Raw genomic sequence first — 17,720 nt, 5'->3', positions numbered from 1 at the left:
TTAAAGTGACAGAAATTATGTGAGCACATACGAGTGAATCAAAATTTAAATTAATATTCGAGGAGAAATTACGGGATTATTAAATGCATCGCCAAGGTAATTTATTGCAATTGTGTTCAAAATGAGTTAGAATACAATTAATCTGCTTGTTGATATTACGCTTGTATAATAATAATATCGATATATTCGATAACCATCAGGTAATATTCGTCTGATCGGTTCCTATTTCACATTTTATTAACTAAAAATGTTGGTATCTTTTAAATAATAGTTTAATTCAGTATTTGACCGTAGACGCAAGAATATTATGTATGTGTCGTGGCCATCTAGTTAAAAGAAAAATCCAACTAGACGCCTAGGCCGTTTATTAAAATGGTTTAAAAAAAAGACAATTATTCTGAAAATTTGTTTTTTTTTTAAATAGTCCGTTAACAATAATTGTACCTGAAAATCGTTTGTTATTTAAACTAAAAATTTGCACTCAAAATGTTGCCTGATAATTTCCTTATAATATCTGGACAATAACTAAGGCTACGTTCAGACGTGCGCGTGTTCTGCGCGTGTTCTACTATAGCGTATGGGAAAACGCGCGCGGCCTGCGCGCGGGGTCGGCGCAGATTCAGCGCGTGCCGCGTGCATGTTTTCCCATACGCTATAGTAGAACACGAGCAGAGCACGCGCAGTACACGCGCACGTCTGAACGTAGCCTTACTCTGACTGGTTTGATCAACTTGTATTTCCAATTTGCATATTATTACATATATAACACACAAATGTATTGTTAAAATATATAAATTCTGTATAATTATTAAAGTTATAAATAAATAAATTTTACCTTAAAAATACTTATCGTAACCATTACAAATTAAAGGTGTATTTTTTAAAATTACATATCAAAGAAAATTTTAATTTGAGTACTTACCTAACGTCATTTTGGGTAACTTTGAATTGCGGTTTAACTTTGAACAATACAATAATGTATAATTATAGTATAATATAGTTATTATAATTATTAATTTAAAACTAGTAAACCAGTGAACTTCGTATCACTTCCCTCCTAAGACAAACCTTCCCTGGACGTCTACGAATATTTCAAGACTAGAATTAGCCAAATCGATTCATCCGTTTTCGAGTTTTAGTTAGACTACCAAATTGATTTTTATATGGATTATAAATAATATAATTATGCATTGCTTTTATATGATTTTTTCCTCCTTTATAATAGCACAGTTGTTATTGTATATTAGTTACTTGTTTGTGTAGTTTTGTTACTTACTAGCCAATACCCATACTTCAGTTTTCGCTCGTTTCGTTTTGCTTGAACAGGTTTATTGTCATATAAATTCTATTTCTACGTCAGTAATGAAATCATGGGCATGACATAGTGTAAGACTTTTTATTTCTTTTAGAAACTGTTAAACCAAACTATTATTTAAATATATTATATATCTTGGCAGTCTTGTCACCACAAAAACATAATAACATATTGTAATTATGATAATATCTATGCTGACACTTTATTTGAAGTTAGTGGGATAGTTATTATTGCTTTAATTGGGTATGGTATTATTGTGACAATAATAATATGTGAGAACTCTAATAATAAATTTAATATTAATTTTTAATAATGCAAAGATAAGATAAATCAGTGTAAAGTGTAAACCCTGGATTCTAATTCAATTTTGATGTTAAATATAATACATATATTGAGAATCAAATCAGAGCCGTTAAGTAGATATTATATGACATCAAAAATGTAGTATGAAAGAAGTGTATCTAGCGACTAGCAGCTAGCTGTTAGTAGTGCCATCAGGACACCTGATCCTTGTTAAAAATAAAAATACACTTATTTTTTCTTTTATAATCATTCAGTACTAAAATGTTGAGAAATAGCTTCCGAAAGTTTTCCTAAAATAACACCATAATTAAAACACTACGTGAACACTACGCAGCGCCGGCGCGTGAGGCACGCGCATCCACCCCCCGCGTCACCCCCGCTCTACCCACCGCCGCGAAGTGACCGTCCGTTATGGCAACAAAATTATTGCACCCTGTATGTATGGCATGTATCAGCCATCTAGTTAAATGAGTCAGTCAATGAAACCTCCAGGCTTTTCATGTGCCTTCCTTATTTTCACCGAGAATCACTTAGGTTAAATCCTTAAAACGACCAAAAAAGGTCTACACTAGCATCTGATTTCCTAAAATACTATATTTATGGAAATCATTACTCATATGCTATTTATTCCAGATAGATTAGATTGGCAATTAGTCAAAGATACGTAATTTTTTAAAGCGGTCATCGTATTTTATTTTAGATGTCTAAATTCTAATTGGATGGAAAATTTAACTACATATATTATGGCTGAGATATCACTGTCCGTTTATAATTTGAGACAAATCGTAGGCCGGGCAGTTGGCGTCCAGTTGGTTGGCTAATTTTGTTAGATGGCTGCAGCAAAGACACAGTTCAGGCAAGTTTCATTGGCTGCAACTGAGAGAAAGATACACCTATAATTAATGAATTAAATAAAAAGTAAAAACCCTCTAGTAATTTTTCTGATTTGTCTATTGAAGAAGAATATAATCGCCACCCAGAAAACAGCAGTCCTTTACGTATCTTAATTATCTCGGATATGAGAATTGTGTTAGTAATACGAAATATACGTAGATAACATACATAATATATAATATACTATTATCAATAATTACGCTTTAGTATCAGCGCGCAGTCCGCGAGCGTGCGTCTTGTAAAAATTACGCGCGAATCGTGACAGTGTTTTAAATTAGGAATTTGTTTTTTTTTTCCATCATGGATATGTTAAATAAGGTAAAGGTTACCCAAAAATATTTAGTATTTTAGATAGCATTAACATTTTTCTGGTTAATAATTTGGCGGAATTAAATAATAAACTTAAGTTTCATCCGCATGTTAGAAGAAACTTGTTTTTCTTATTTACTAACAGATGAGTTCGCAATAGACACGTAACTTGTCATTATATTAATACTTTTGTAAAAGGATCTGATTTTCTGTGTGGTATGTGTTCAAAAATTAATTTTTGGAGAAAAGTTTACAACATAATAAAAGTAATGACTAATGATATAATGGAATAAAAAATCAAAACTCAAGTCATTTATAAGTGGTCCAAACTCAGTTTAGATAATATTAATATTACAGTAAAATAAATACGATACAGAAGTGTGCTACTTTGAATAATAATATCTGCAAAGCTCAAAGGTCTTGGTCAATGTCAAATAAAAAATTATTTCGCGCCAAATCGGTTCTTAAAATGCGCCGTTTTTTTTTAATTTGCCAAAAAATATAGAGGCAATGATTTTTGGCAAATTAAAAAAAAAACGTTTGACAAAAAAATATTTGACTATGCATAAAATATGATTTATTCAATTTTAAATTGGTTAATTAAATGCACTTGCTAGACATTTGACGAACTTGTCTAACGAAGGTCAGTGTATGTAGATCGGATATTTACATTATTGCTATTACTATGCATTGAGTTATATTTACTATGTTAATATGTACGATCGTGATTACTTACAGGAAATTGTTTAATGATGGCAGTGCTAATATTTATGTAATTATAAGCCTCTTTAAACTATATGATTTTGGCAATACTTAATTTAGGAAGAAAAGTAAAATAATTAGATAAAAAATGCGATCTTGAAGTCACTAAAATTACAAGAAGAGCTGAATGTAATTGTGTCAATTATTATTTTGCTAAAAATGGTATTCTATCAATATCTTTTTAGAAATGATTTCTTACAATGATTGAAGGCTTTGTGGTTATGTGGTTTGCAGGTTCACGTATAGAAGTTTCATCATTATCATTATGTCATATGATCCGAAGTACATAGAGTGTTTTCTCATAGCATAGCGCTAGTTTATTTTTTTATTAATTTCCATATTACCATTTATTTCAGGCTACATGTAAAATGTCATCTATTGTGGTAGTTGCTGGGGCGGATCTTGAATTTGGGCTAATACTTTTTAAGGGCCCTACCTAATTACTCAACTAATTGCCATTTTGATTATCAAATTAAAAAAAATAAGAAAATGCCTCATTCCCCGTTCCGTTTGATAGATGCGCACACGGGTTGATTGATCGCAAACCTATGTTGCCAATTTTTATATCGTCTATTCGTTTCCATTGAGGGTTCGGTTTTGGGCCCTCTGTATTCGCGGGGCCCTGGGCTACAGCCCAAAAAGCCTTTAAGTAGATCCGCCCCTGACTACTTGTACTATTATCTATTCTGTGGTCCTACCGAATTCACATAGTTTTAAAATTACAATTTACAATCATCTATTTGCTGACATTATAAGACAAGGGGGGAAGTTAGTTTTGTCTCTGTTTCTCACGATGTACTTTTGATCACAGTTATCACCACACCTTTGAACTCATATTTGTCAAGACGAAATGACCTTGCCAGTTTAAAATCCAAAATAGCACTTATCATTACGAAATAGAGCTCAAATTCGAATGCTCACGTTCATTTGTACTCGTATAAATATTGTTTAGAATCACCAATGAAAATGATAAATTGCGACAATCTAGGTTTTCTATTTTTGTAATGATTAAGTTAACTTTTTTAATTGATGTTTTGACTCGGACGGCAAAATAAAGTAGATACTATTAAAGCTATATTATACACTAGATGACCCGGTAAACTTAGTATCTTCTAATATAAACCATGATACCATCCCTAGAATTCCTCGAATATGTCATAACTAAAATTAGGCAAATCGTTTCAGCCGTTCTCGAGTTTTAGCGAGACTAATAGAATTGAAAATTATTATTTTTACCAGATGAAGCCCGCAACTCCGTTGCGCCAAAACTCGTTTATCGCGCGGGAACCGTCCATTTTCCGGGATAAAAAACTATCCTATGTCCTTTCCCGGGACGCAAAGTATCTCCATGCCAAATTTCAGCAAAAACGATTAAGCGGTTTGAGCGTGAAGAAGTAACAGACAGACAGACAGACGGACAGACAGACAGACACACTTTCGCATTTAAAATATTAAGTATGGATATTGTACAAAAAATATAGTTTATTAAATGCCTAGGATCCTAAGCCGCAAATTATTGACAGCGGTACGTAATAAACAAGATATACAGTTAATTTAGATAAACATAGCTGATAGTGTTATCACTATTTGGGTTATCTGTCTGTGAGTCGCGTCAAAAAGAGAGAAAATACGTATGCTTATACTTTACTAGATAATTATGTAAAATAAACCAGCCATCTAGTTAAATTGGCCAGCCAATTGGATGCCTAGGCAGTTTATTGAACCTGTTATTTATATCTCTTTACGTAAAAGATGGCTTCTAATTATTGTTAGTGAATACTTTTGTCGAGTAAAACACTTGATGTTCTAAGTTCTAACAATACCGTACATAATATGAAAATGCCAAATTCTGTACAATTTATGATCCGCCTAGGTATCTAATTGGGACGCTAATACAACTAAACGGCTGCTAGTTGCGAAATGTACACATAACGACTTGTATAATGTAAATTGATCTTCAGATAACAAGAAAATTACAACGTCCTTGAAAAGTGAACAAGCTATTTTAACTGTGATTATGTTAAGTATACTAACATATTATTAAGTACTGTATAATAAGTACCTACTGTGTTTTCCCATGTCATCATGTAAATAAGGAAGTGACATAAGTCTTAAATTGTATCTTTAGCTTGAAGCCTGGTATTTCTACAAACTGAAAATTTTTCTATGCTTCTTTTTTTCTATTCAGAATAATATTAACAACTAAGCCAATAATAAAATGACTAGGCCGATAATAATTAAAGATAAGATACGCGCGAAAAACATACCATCCTCATCACCTTGATGAGTGGCAGTCTTCCACAGTGCGTTTTTCGCGTAACTTTCTGCCGCGCACTGTAAAACTCTGGAATGAACTGTTACCAGCAGTATTTCCGGACCGATACGACCTGCAAACCTTTAAGAAAAGAGCGTATTCCCTCTTAAAAGGCCGGCAACGCACCTGCAGCTCTTCTGATGTTGCGAGTGTCCATGGGCGACGGTAGTTGCTTACCATCAGGTGAGCCGTTTGCTCGTTTGCCCCCTTATTTAATAAAAAAAAAAGTCTGTTAAAGTTGAAAATAACAAACCAGTGTATCTAAGTTTAAATGTATTAAGGCAGTAAATGTATAAAAATTTACCAACCTCCTTTGCTCGGTTTTAGCCCGGCCGGCGGCCGCACATTATCCGAAAGTTCTGATCGGACGCCCGCCGGAACGCACTCTGTTCATACATTTTGTTGTAGACCCCGCATACTAGCTATCAGAATTATGACGTGTCAAAATATATGAGAGAGGCGGGTTGTCCGAATTTTTCTGAAGAAATTCGGATAAGGCTTATACTGTATCAAAGTTTTATGGCTGGCCGCATACACACGTAACACGTTTTGCGTACTTATTCGGAAAACCGAATGCATGGAATCAGTACTCAGTAGAAACTATACTGGTGCACACGTTCGATTTTTTCCGATCGAAAAGAATTCCGCACGTATTTTTCAAGTGCAAATCGGCGCGAAAAAGCGAACCTTTGCGCTCACGGAATTTCAAATCGTAATTCCACATTCGGAAATCGAATCGAAAAACCTGCAATGTAGTTTAAATTACCGATGACACACCATGCCGAAATTACGTCGCGTTATATTGTATGCGTAGCGCATTGCTGACGTAATCATGCCGAACTTCGGCCGCGTTTTCTCGGCCTAGTGTGTTTAGACACGTTTCTTTATTTCACTTGTCTCTCAACAGCAAGTACCCTTCATTTTCCTGGTGTCTCCAGATCCGCGGCCACCAGCGCACACCGTCAGGCTCCCGGGACTTCAAGGAGGCGACGAAGCGAGATGCCCTCGACCGGCTCGTCTCCGAGATGGAGCGGCTGCTGGGGCCGCTGCCGGAGACCAAGCGAGCAGCACTCGAGAACGACTTCCGGGGGTTCCGGAAGCTGTTCTCCCGGTTCCTGGCTGAAGGTACGATCAGGACATCGAGGGTTTGGTACCCACAATTGGCGCTATAATCCTGCATCGTCGATGAATGCTATCGAAGTTGTCTAAGTGCGTCGGTATATACAGGGTGTAACAAAACTAAGTGATAATACTTTAGGTAAAAAACCGTGTTGGATAGGCCGGCCCGGCCTCATAGAAAACAATCAATGGAACAGCAAAAAATGGAAAGGGCGTAAGCGACAAAATGGTTTTTGTCGCGTAATTGAAAAACCATAAATACATTTCAAATAAGCTATGGGCAAATTAAAGTGTATGCTTGAACCAATTTATGTACAAATTTTGGAAGCTTAAATCACTCTCCTCTGTTGGCAAAATAGGAATCCCTTTTTTTACAGAAGTCTTTTTGATTGATTATTCTGTGTTATAAAAGTTGACCAATCGTGTTATGCTATGGGTAATTCAAAGACAAAGACATGATGATTATAACTGACAATGAACTTTAATTTCTTAGCTTTAGTCATTGCTGAGAAAAATCGATATCGCTACAGCCAAATTATCAAGGCGTCGCGACCCTTAACTGTGAAAGTTGCAAGACTGAAAGAGCATTGTCCCTTGTAGTATTATCTCTATTAGTATTATTACTTAGTTTTGTTACATCTGTATACGATAGCTAAGTGATAGCAAAACGTATGTGAGATTACACATTGATATTAGCTTTCCTTAATATTTTATTTTAAATGTATACGTCTACATTAAATTGAAACTATTTTTCTAAATAGATTGCATATATTTAAAGTATCTACTACTAATTCAGTGACAAAATAATGTAGATAACAGAAAATTTGAATTTTACTATCTCACAGGTCGATGCCCTCTTATCTATAACTACGTTTTTAAGCTTATACAGAATATCTAAATTCCTTATTAAAAATAAACTTCTAATACTAAATTAATAGATATTGCCCGCATACTTTGAAACTCCCTTATTGGTAGGTTACATTTTTCAAAAGAACTATCCTATGTCCTTTACCTCGATTAAAAATGTACAAGATATTTTATTTATTTAATAATCTTTCAATAGAATAGTCTTTGTTAAATGCCTTATGTTTTTTAATTCATACATGGGAGAGCCATGCTTCGGCACGAATGGGCCGGCTCGACCGGAGAAATACCACGTTCTCACAGAAAACCGGCGTGAAACAGCGCTTACGCTGTGTTTCGCCGAGTGAGTGAGTTTACCGGAGGCCCAATCCCCTACCCTATTCCCTTCCCTACCCTCCCCTATTACCCTATTCCCTCTTAAAAGGCCGGCAACGCACCTGCAGCCCTTCTGATGCTGCGAGTGTCCATGGACAGAAAGCGACGGAAGTTGCTTTCCATCAGGTGACCCGTTTGCTCGTTTGCCCCCTTATTCCATAAAAAAATAATTCTTCCTCCAAAATATGTGTGAAGTTTCTCCAAATATACATGTTATAACCTACTTACTCAGAATTCAGAGACATTTTGATTGACTTGACTTTAATTTAACGAAGAGTTCCACAGAAAATGTAATGTAAAACTGCCAACAGCCAAACCCTCTAGTATGCCGCCTCCCCACATAGGCAAACGCATTCGCCAACGCGCTGGCGGTGCGCTTGCCAACGCGCTTGTGAGTAATCCACACGCTTGCGACAATTATCAGTGTCCTTTGATGCTACAGACAACGCGCGGCAAGCTCGCAAGCAACTTTCAAATACCTACCGCCAATGCGGCATGCGCCAACGCCCGTTCTACACATTAGGCCAGTGGCTAGGCCAGCGCGCTTGCCAACGCGCTGGCCAATGTGAAGTGCCGGCATTACATTAAAGAAATGAGTTGACTTCGAGTCGCGGCCTTTAATATGCTTCTTACTCCACAGAGGGCCCATCAGTCCAATGGGACAAGATCCAAAAGCTGCCGGAAGGAGCCGTGATCGACTACAGCACCCTGGAGACGCCCACCACGGACCGCGTGCACCAATTCCTCGACAAGCTGGTGGTGGTCAAACTGAACGGTGGTCTCGGCACGTCCATGGGGTGTAAGGGACCGAAGTCGGTGATCCAGGTCCGAAATGACCTGACGTTCTTGGATCTCACTGTCCAGCAGATTGAGGTGAGTTGTTTTTTTTAATGAAATAAGGGGGCAAACGAGCAAACGGGTCACCTGATGGAAAGCAACTTCCGTCGCCAATGGACACTCGAGCTGCAGGTGCGTTGCCGGCCTTTTAAGAGAGAATAGGGTAACAATCCCTTTTTTACCCTCCCATATTAGATGTTGTGTTTTTGTATTATATTATACCCTCCCATATATAGCAAGGGATTAGGGGAGGGTAGGGAAGGAATAGAAGGTAGGGAAGGGAAAAGGGTAGGGGATTGGGCCTCCGGTAACCCACTCGGCGAAACACAGCATCGGACGCACGTCGCCGTTCTATCTTGATATATTTCTGTGGGTTAATTAAATGAAGCACTGTCGCTTCTTCTAAGTCTACGCCAAAAGTAGTTACAACAATGATTTCCTGACTCTTTCTTATGATAACTACTAAATTTGAGTACATACATACATAATTAACATAACTCTGACGTGTAACATAAAATTTATGATTCCAAGGATACCTCGTAATTAACATTTTAATGATAATAAAAGAAGATTTAAAGTGTAATCTTTTTATTGTATAATCGTTGCATTACACGTAATATACTCACATTTTTTTCATGAACTCAAAAATATCTATTGAATTCTTTAATTCTTATTAAATAACACACATAATAATAATAATATTATATACCTACATTATAGTTGTATACGAGTACGAGGTCCTTGTCTGGCAAGCCACTTTTTAATTACACAATATGGTTGTCTTTCCAAGGGGGTCAAAATTTTGGTGAAGAAACCCTGTCTCGTACCATACCATAGTTTTTTTAATTCCTTTCAACGAATATGACTACCCTAACATACTATATGGTCGCTGTTAAGCATTAGTGTCCTAACCTAGTAAATTTTGAATGCAGGGTTGGTCTAAATCATTTATAGAACATAACTGCATTCATAACTCAATACGTAATTTTTATGTGGGTTAGTACACGAATGCTTAACAGCGTCCAATTATATTTTTTGTATATTGTGTGTGGACGAAATAAATTCTTGTTCTCAATTTACATTTCAGCACCTCAACAAAACCTACAAGTGCAGCGTGCCCCTCGTCCTCATGAACTCGTTCAACACGGACGAGGACACGCAGAAGGTGATCAGGAAATACAAGGGTCTGGAGCTGCAGATACACACCTTCAACCAGTCCACGCACCCGCGGCTCAACCGCGAGTCCCTGCTGCCGGTGGCGCGGACGCCGGACGTCCAGGCCGATATTGAGGCGTGAGTATTATTATACAGTACCTCTACCTGGATGACCGAGCTTTGCTCGGTATAGCAAACACTCATTGACTTCGTGTTACTTAATAACGCCATCTGCTGGTCGTTCAAACATAGTATTATTATTCGCCAATAGATGTCAGGAAGAGTCATATTTTTCAGTTTATCGATTATCGATAAAACACGAATATCGTTGGAGCCGATTCCGAGATTCCAATTATATATATATATATATATATATATATATATATATATATATATATATATATATATATATATATATATATATATATATATATATATATATATATATATATATATATATATATATATATATACAGGGTGTAACAAAAATAAGTGATAATACTTTAGGGTGTGTACGTGTTCCTTGTAGAGAGTTCACTGTGAAAGTAGCAGCGCTGAAAGACAAATTTTTTTTTTCACTTTTGTATGGGGAAACTCGTGACGCTCGGGCCCTTGCACATACAAAAGTGAAAAATTTTTTTCGTCTTTCATAGCTGCTACTTTCACAGTGACCTCTCTACAAGGAACACGTACACACCCTTAAGTATTATCACTTATTTTTGTTACACACTGTATATATATATATATATATACAAGAATTCTTCAATTCTACAAGAATATCTACAAGAATTGCTCGTTTAAAGATATAAGATAAGATAGATGCAAGTGCGTACCCTTTAGGGCGCATATACACTATTATAGCATACACGCGTATATACTTCAAAATTGAACATAATTATTAGAAATTAAAATTCCTTATCTCAAAAAATACTACACCGATTTTGATGGAACTTGCAGCATTCCCTAAGTAGAACAAAACCTATAAGTACAAAAAAAAATGAATTACTTAATTACTTACCTTAAAATTGTACGTAATTGAGAATTAAAATTCCCTATCTTTTTTTTTTTGATCTTAAACACTACTGAACCGATTTTAATGAAACTTGCAGTATCCCCTAAGTTAAACAATACCCAGTACAACAAAAAAAAAGAATTACTTCAATCGGACTTGTAGTTCCGGAGATATGCGAACAAAAACATACATACACTTGAGGTACCTTTATTCAGACACTAATATAGACTGACATATACGAAAACTTGGCAATTCTGGAAATATAACATACATACGGGTCGAATTGATAACCCCCTTTTTTGAAGTCGGTTAATAAGGACATTATTAATTTCCTTAGTTGGTACCCCCCCGGCCACGGCGACTTCTACGAGGCGTTCCACAACTCTGGTCTGCTGCAGCGGTTCCTCGCCGAAGGTCGGACCCACTGCTTCATCAGCAACATCGACAACCTCGGCGCCACCGTTGACCTTAACATCCTCAACCACCTGCTGACCACGGCCGCTGCGCCGGAGTTCGTTATGGAGGTAATACAAGCTTTTTTAATGTTCCTAGCCATCGAAACAGAGCGGTAATTCTCCTACATTCGACCGCTCTGTGTGTAGGGAAAAGAAAATTGTATGACAAACGCAAGTTCGACAACCAACTGGCTCCATGAAATGCAAATATTTTTGCATTTCATGGAACCAGGGTCAGGGCCAGGTATTTTGGAGAGCCATTTTTTGACTCGGTTACTCTTCCTGCTTCCATTAATCATTATCCATGTAGTATTTATTTGTGATGTGTCAGATATCAGTATCCGTATTATCGGATCTTTAGACCGAATATCCGTATTCAGATCTGTCTATCTGCGGATATACATTTCTAACGATCCGGCACATGACTAATATATTTTTGTAGTTTCTAGCATAAAATTTTTGATACCTATATTTTTTACTTCTTAGGGGCGAAATTTTGTTTTTTCTTAGTGGATTCCATCAAGAAATAATTGACATTGAAACCGGTGTGGGTATCTTTGTGGCTCGTCTTCAATTGAGTTTCAACGCGTTTTCAGGTGATGGTCAATAAAACAACCTTAGAGCCAGTCCACACGGCGCGTTGCGTCAGCGTTGCGTCGACGCAACGCTGCCGTTGCGTTGTTTTACATACAAATAACTAAACACGGCGCGCTGCGTCGTCACAACGCACACATGACGGACAGCAGCCCCGAGACGAAGCGGGAGGGGGTGTTGACGTTAAGACTGCTTCGTAATAAAGCTGCGATGAGGCAGCGCCCGTGTGGCCGACTATGCGTCAAACGGCAGCGCTGCGTCGACGCAACGCGCCGTGTGGACTGACTCTCACAAATTTTTTTTAACATCCCAGGTGACAGACAAAACGCGCGCCGACGTGAAGGGCGGTACACTCATCCAGTACGAGGACAAGCTCCGGCTACTGGAGATCGCGCAGGTGCCCGCAGACCACGTCGACGACTTCAAGTCCGTCAGCCAGTTCAAGTTCTTCAACACCAACAACCTGTGGGCCAGCCTCGGCGCGATCAGACGGGTGGTGGAACAAGGTATGAACATGTGGCGGTAACATGCGCGCTATCTCAGTTTCGGAGAACGGCAAGATAATATATAACGTCTGAAATGACGTCATTAGCCGCGTACTGACTGAGCGAGCAGCCTCGCGAGGCAAATCCTCGGTCGGTCAAGACGGGCCTCGCCACGCGCTGCCTCGCCCGAGCGTGCCGCGGTCGAGCTGAGCGTTGTTCGGTTTTTGTCGATGCTCAAAGGCGCCTCGGTACGTTTGCCGCGCTCACTCAAAACGGTAGTGTTTTGCCTCGCTTATTCGTTGCGTGTTAGTATGTTGTGTGTTTCAAGTTAAACTGAGCGTCGATGCTGGCTAAGCCTTACGGTGGCTCGGCCATGCCGCGCGGCAGCCTCGGATTGGAAAACCTAGAGACCGAAGCCGCCTCGCGCAGCACGCGTACTGCGGCAAATGTCCGAGGCTGCCTCGCAAGGCTGCTCGCTTGGTCAGAACGCGGCTTTGGGCTTCGGCCTGACCGAACACATGCTATCTCGCTCGGTCGGAAGATCTTCCTTTGCGGCCTCCACGCATATCCCCACATTGGTGACCATCGACTGAACACGCCTCCTTCATCATCATCACTCCCCTCCCCTCCGCACCGCGCCAGCCAGCATCGCCTCATCGGGTACCTCGTCCACTAGCCGCCGCCGTTTTCTGAGCGCGTCGGTATATATACGACAGCTGAAATGTATCACGTGGGCTCCGGCCTGACCGAGTATACCTCGCTCGGTCGGAAGATCTTCCTTTGCGGCCACCACGCTTACCACACATATGCTATCCCTTGGCATTATTAACATTCTATGGTGATCCTCCACAGGTTCTCTGAACATGGAGATAATAGTGAACAACAAGTCCCTGGCGGATGGAGTGAACGTGATCCAGCTGGAGACGGCCGTCGGCGCCGCCATGAAGTGCTTCGAGCACGGCATTGGCGTCAACGTGCCGAGGAGCCGGTTCCTGCCGGTGAGTGCTTACCACGATAATAGTCAGTGCTTATTAACTCATTGATCCGAAAAGTTAAAACTGCATATGAAAAAACAGAGCTTTATAAAAATAAAGATTGCCCTAGAAAACTTTGGAATTCCATCAACAAAATTTCTCACCGCTGCTCAAACGACTTTTCCCGGTCTCAACCTGAATTAACAAAAATTAAAAATTCTGTAGCAGAATCCCTAAATGAATGCAACGCTTATTTTGCTTCAATAGGTCAGACACTTGCACACTCTATATCTACAAAAACAAGCAGAATATCAGCTATACCACAAAGTGTTAGGCGTTGCAAATATTCTGTATATTTGCAACGACTAACTCGTTCTTTATCTCACCGACAAACCAAATTGAGGTTAAGAGCTTAATCCGAAATCTAAATAAATCTAGCTCCCATGGACTTGACGGCATAAATAACAGAGTATTAAAAAGTTTAGTGGACATCATAGCTCCCCCAATCACATTAATTATTAATGAGAGCATAGAAACTGGAGTTTTTCCCAAATCTTGGAAAACCGCCGTTATCACTCCTATCCACAAAGGCGGACCTAGGGATGACCCCAGTAACTACCGACCAATTTCTCTTTTAAGTACACTGTCCAAACTTCTTGAACGTATCATACACCGAAGATTAATTTCATTTCTAGACTCAAATCAGATAATTAACAGCCAACAGTTTGGATTTCAAAGGGAAAAATCCACGGAAGACGCTGTTTCTTCTCTCGTAAATAAAGTAGTTTCCCACCTCGACGAGGGTCGGTACTGTGTTGGTGTATTTCTTGATCTGGCTAAGGCATTCGACACAGTCTCAATACCCATACTCTTGGGAAAACTAGAATCTTGTGGCGTTAGGGGTATTGCCTTAAAATGGTTTACCAGCTATTTATCAGACAGACTTCAACAAGTTAAACTAGGTAATGACTTAAGTGATGCTAAACCAATTACTTACGGTGTCCCTCAGGGCAGCATATTAAGCCCATCACTTTTCTTACTCTACATAAACGAGATGGCCTCCTTGCCCTTAGCCTCTGCAGACATCTACTGCTACGCGGACGATACTGCACTCATTTTCCACGCTAAAACTGTAAGTGATGTCCGTCGAATTGCTGAAGAAGGATTAGCGCTTGTCTCAGATTGGCTTATAACCAATTTGTTAACAATAAATACCTCGAAAACAAAATTTGTGTTTTTTCATAAAACAGCTGCATCAAATTGCAAACCTTTACTTTATTTGAGTATACATAGCTGTTCTGCCAATGAGCGAGAGTCCTGTAACTGTCCCCAAATTCAAAGAGTACTAAACTTGAAATATCTTGGCATAATTTTAGATGAGAAGCTGTCCTTTAGAGAACATATCTGCCTACTGACCTCCCGTATTCGAAAAATAATACCAGTTCTGAGAAATCTACGCAACGCAGCAGACCCTCACTTACTAAGAACCATATACCTAGCACTCTGTCAGTCTATCATAAACTACCTACCTCCTTCTACCTACCTTCCTTCTCGCTCGTCTACCATCCTTATCGCTGCCGAAAGAGCTCAGCGTGCTTTACTTAAAGTTGCTCTGAACAAGAGGAGAAGATATCCCACCTCTGCTCTGTATCAAGAATTTCGTGTATTAAGTGTTAGGAAACTCTACATACTAAGAGGAGGAGTGGCTATGCACAAGCATATCCTTAGCTCCTCCCATTACATAACACTAATGAAACAACGGTCTTTTAGAGTTCCCGCAGTCGCCGTCAAAACTGAAAATATGATCAAAATAACCGAATAAAGTCATGCACACATAAACACACACACACACACACACACACACACACACACACACACACACACACACACACACACACACACACACACACACACACACACACACGCACATACCCACACACAACACACACGCACACGCACTCGCACATACACACACTAATAACATCAATAAAATAACTTTTAATTTAGTGTAATTATATTAGTAATTATTATAAAAAAAATAAAAATAAAATTATGTACCTAATTACTGTAACTTCGTTTCGTCCCCACAGGACAGGCATTGCCTAGTGTGGGGATCCATTATCGCATAATATGTTAAAATTTTTTGGCCAATAAATATTTCTATTTGTATTTTATCACAACAAAATGTCACTATCAAACAATATTCTCAGTGCTAACCACAATAAAAAAAGTCAGTATAGTCTGTCAAGAAAGTGAAGAAATTAAAAAGTGGCAACATCGTAGTGTCATCCCTTTCAAATCAATTTAAGAAAAAAAAGGGGACGACACTACGATGTTACCACTTTTTAATTTCTTCACTTTCTTGACGGACTATACTTAACACAAGAAATTTATGCTTTATGCGAATTTTTCCTACTTTATGACATTTTTGTGTCTAATTTGTCTGGGCTACGACTTTCGCATTTATAATATTAGTATGGATTGTTTAAATAAGGAACTGATAGAACCAAATCCCTACCCTCCAGGTGAAGAAGACTTCAGACCTTCTGCTGGTGATGTCGAACCTGTACAGCCTGGCGCACGGCTCCCTCGTCATGTCGCCGCAGCGCATGTTCCCCTCCACGCCGCTCGTCAAGCTCGGGGACAACCACTTCGCCAAGGTACGTAGTGTCCGTCACTCGGGTGACTCGCCTCTGTCACTCGGGTGACAGCACGTCCGACCTGCCGCTGGTGAGTGGGCCGTCTAATCTGTACAGCCTGGCGTACTCTCCCACTCGTCTTCGTCGTGGCTCTCACGTCGTCGTAAAGTCGGTTTAAAGTTAAAAATCTTGCTGGATGACATAATAATATAATATCATGCCATATGGGTGAAACCACAGACATAGATCAAGATAGATACCGCATGTCGCTCCATTTGTATGAAAACGAGCGTGCCACTTTTTACTACCCACTTTGACGTACCGATGATAAGAATCGTGTCCATTATTTTGGCCAACGTTTCTATTTGAATTTCTACAGCTCAATACGGCACTTTTAGGCATTTAGGCATTTTTAAATTTCCGATTGACGTCCGATACCGATAGCAGACTAAAGAAAAGACTTTCGAAAGACGAGCATTGCTCGTCGTATGGGAACGCTACACATGCGGTATCTATCTTGCTCAATGTCTGTGAGTGAGACGGTGTTGTCGAATTTGGCAGAGGCGTGTGAAATGTAATTATGTACATGGCCGACAAGAACACAGCGTTAGTTCTGATTTTTGCCACGCACCAAAAGATTATTTCAAGATTATATAGTCACAAGATGATTTTAACCTTTCGATCGCGGAAAAACGAGACACAATAGCTTATCTATTGTTATCGCGGCCGGATATGGCCGCTTGTGGCTTCATGAAGTTATATAGTCACGATGTATATCAAAATATAATATATATCCAGGTGAAGGAGTTCCTGAAGCGGTTCGCGACGATCCCCGACCTCATCGAGCTCGACCACCTCACCGTCTCCGGCGACGTCACCTTCGGCAGAGGGGTCTCACTCAAGGTAATACAGACTTGATGTTGCGCAGATTGGAATATCGCGTCACGCGTGGGAATTGTTCATTTTACCGAAATAAAACTCTTCTTTATCCTTTCACGGGTCTTAAAGTATCTCCATACCAAAGGACTATGAGAAGAAACGTCCCCACCAACCAACAGAGCAGAAACAGGTGTCATTCGAAAGATCTACTAGAATAGAGATTTTTTTACTATGGTGGCATCCCAGCAAACATTTTCGTCATATAGTTAAACATGTATATGACCTTGAGTCTTATTAAAGTTATTTTACAGTAATATTTTTAACTCTTCGTCATGTATTGGTGCATTATCTGACCAAATAGACGTATACAGTTTTTGTCGTATTATAATGTCGTATAGACGTTATTTCGATTTTCTTATACGATCGTCATATAAT

General features: G+C 39.0%; 1 protein-coding gene across 3 annotated transcripts in view; it reads left to right on the top strand.

Annotated features, from left to right (window-relative positions):
* The window catches only part of LOC121736129 (UTP--glucose-1-phosphate uridylyltransferase), a 33,609-nt gene that overhangs the window by 6,861 nt on the left and 9,028 nt on the right, over positions 1-17,720 (top strand). For 2 of the 3 annotated variants that reach the window (XM_042127187.1, XM_042127189.1), the window contains 8 exons: positions 6,836-7,022; positions 8,896-9,128; positions 10,180-10,385; positions 11,597-11,783; positions 12,622-12,814; positions 13,646-13,791; positions 16,293-16,427; positions 17,205-17,309. In XM_042127187.1, coding sequence (XP_041983121.1) covers positions 6,836-7,022; positions 8,896-9,128; positions 10,180-10,385; positions 11,597-11,783; positions 12,622-12,814; positions 13,646-13,791; positions 16,293-16,427; positions 17,205-17,309 — 1,392 coding nt within the window. Of the gene's footprint in view, positions 1-2,720; positions 2,831-6,835; positions 7,023-8,895; positions 9,129-10,179; positions 10,386-11,596; positions 11,784-12,621; positions 12,815-13,645; positions 13,792-16,292; positions 16,428-17,204; positions 17,310-17,720 lie in introns of those variants that run through there. The other variant, XM_042127190.1, reaches the window with a different exon arrangement.

Source organism: Aricia agestis, chromosome 18 (genome assembly GCF_905147365.1).
Source record: "Aricia agestis chromosome 18, ilAriAges1.1, whole genome shotgun sequence".
Lineage (NCBI taxonomy): Eukaryota > Metazoa > Arthropoda > Insecta > Lepidoptera > Lycaenidae > Aricia > Aricia agestis.
The sequence above is the reverse complement of the archived record's forward strand: the minus strand, read 5'-3'. Positions and strand labels throughout refer to the sequence as shown.